Raw genomic sequence first — 720 nt, 5'->3', positions numbered from 1 at the left:
ACTGTGGGCCAAGCCGAGCCACTCAACTGGCTGCCCCCCAATCTCCTACCCGCGGGACCCAGCGCTCTCACCACCATCTGGTAAATGGCGTCCACTATGTCCAGCATCTCGGTCCTGGTGATGTAGCCGTCGTTATCCAGGTCGTAGAGCTTGAAGGCCCCTGCAATCAACCAGCCAGGCGGGGTCACCAGGGCCCGGAGCAGGGGCAGCTCTGCTCCCGCCTTCCGCCCTCCGCACCTCTGCACGCGATGGGGGCCCACAGCCATGCCTCACCCATGCCTCACCCAGTCAGCGAATACTTCCATCAGGACCAACAGGCAGATACACACACACACACACGCACTCGCACACGCACACGCACACGCACGCACCATTTCAACTAGGACTGGGAAGAAAGAAACTGGGAGTGAAAAGGAGGGGGCCTCGGCCAGTGCGAGGCCTCCAGGGCTGAAGCTGGGAGGGAGGACTGGCCCAGGAGGAGTCCTGAGGGCCCCCCTCTTTCCCCCGTGCCCCCCCCCCAGCCTCTCCCATTCCAGTCCCTGTGGCCAACTCAGAAAATAAAACAATACGCCCAGGGGACAAGGAGCTTTTGCATGAATAAAATCCTCTTTTCTTATTTCTGTGGTTGTTAATCCTCACCTGAGGAAGTTTTTTCCATTGACTTTTAGAGAGAGTGGGAGAGAGGGAGGGAGGGAGAGATGGGAGAGAGAGAGGGAGGGA

At 59.2% G+C, this 720-nt stretch overlaps 1 protein-coding gene across 1 annotated transcript in view; it reads right to left on the bottom strand.

Annotated features, from left to right (window-relative positions):
• NCS1 (neuronal calcium sensor 1) overlaps nucleotides 1-720 on the bottom strand; it is a 30073-nt gene that overhangs the window by 6688 nt on the left and 22665 nt on the right. Inside the window, exon 6 of the mRNA XM_005864114.1 lies at nucleotides 72-160. Within this exon, the coding sequence (XP_005864176.1) occupies nucleotides 72-160 (89 nt within the window). The remainder of the gene's footprint in view (nucleotides 1-71; nucleotides 161-720) is intronic.

The sequence above is a fragment of the Myotis brandtii genome, unplaced genomic scaffold (genome assembly GCF_000412655.1).
Source record: "Myotis brandtii unplaced genomic scaffold, ASM41265v1 scaffold1857, whole genome shotgun sequence".
Lineage (NCBI taxonomy): Eukaryota > Metazoa > Chordata > Mammalia > Chiroptera > Vespertilionidae > Myotis > Myotis brandtii.
The sequence above is the reverse complement of the archived record's forward strand: the minus strand, read 5'-3'. Positions and strand labels throughout refer to the sequence as shown.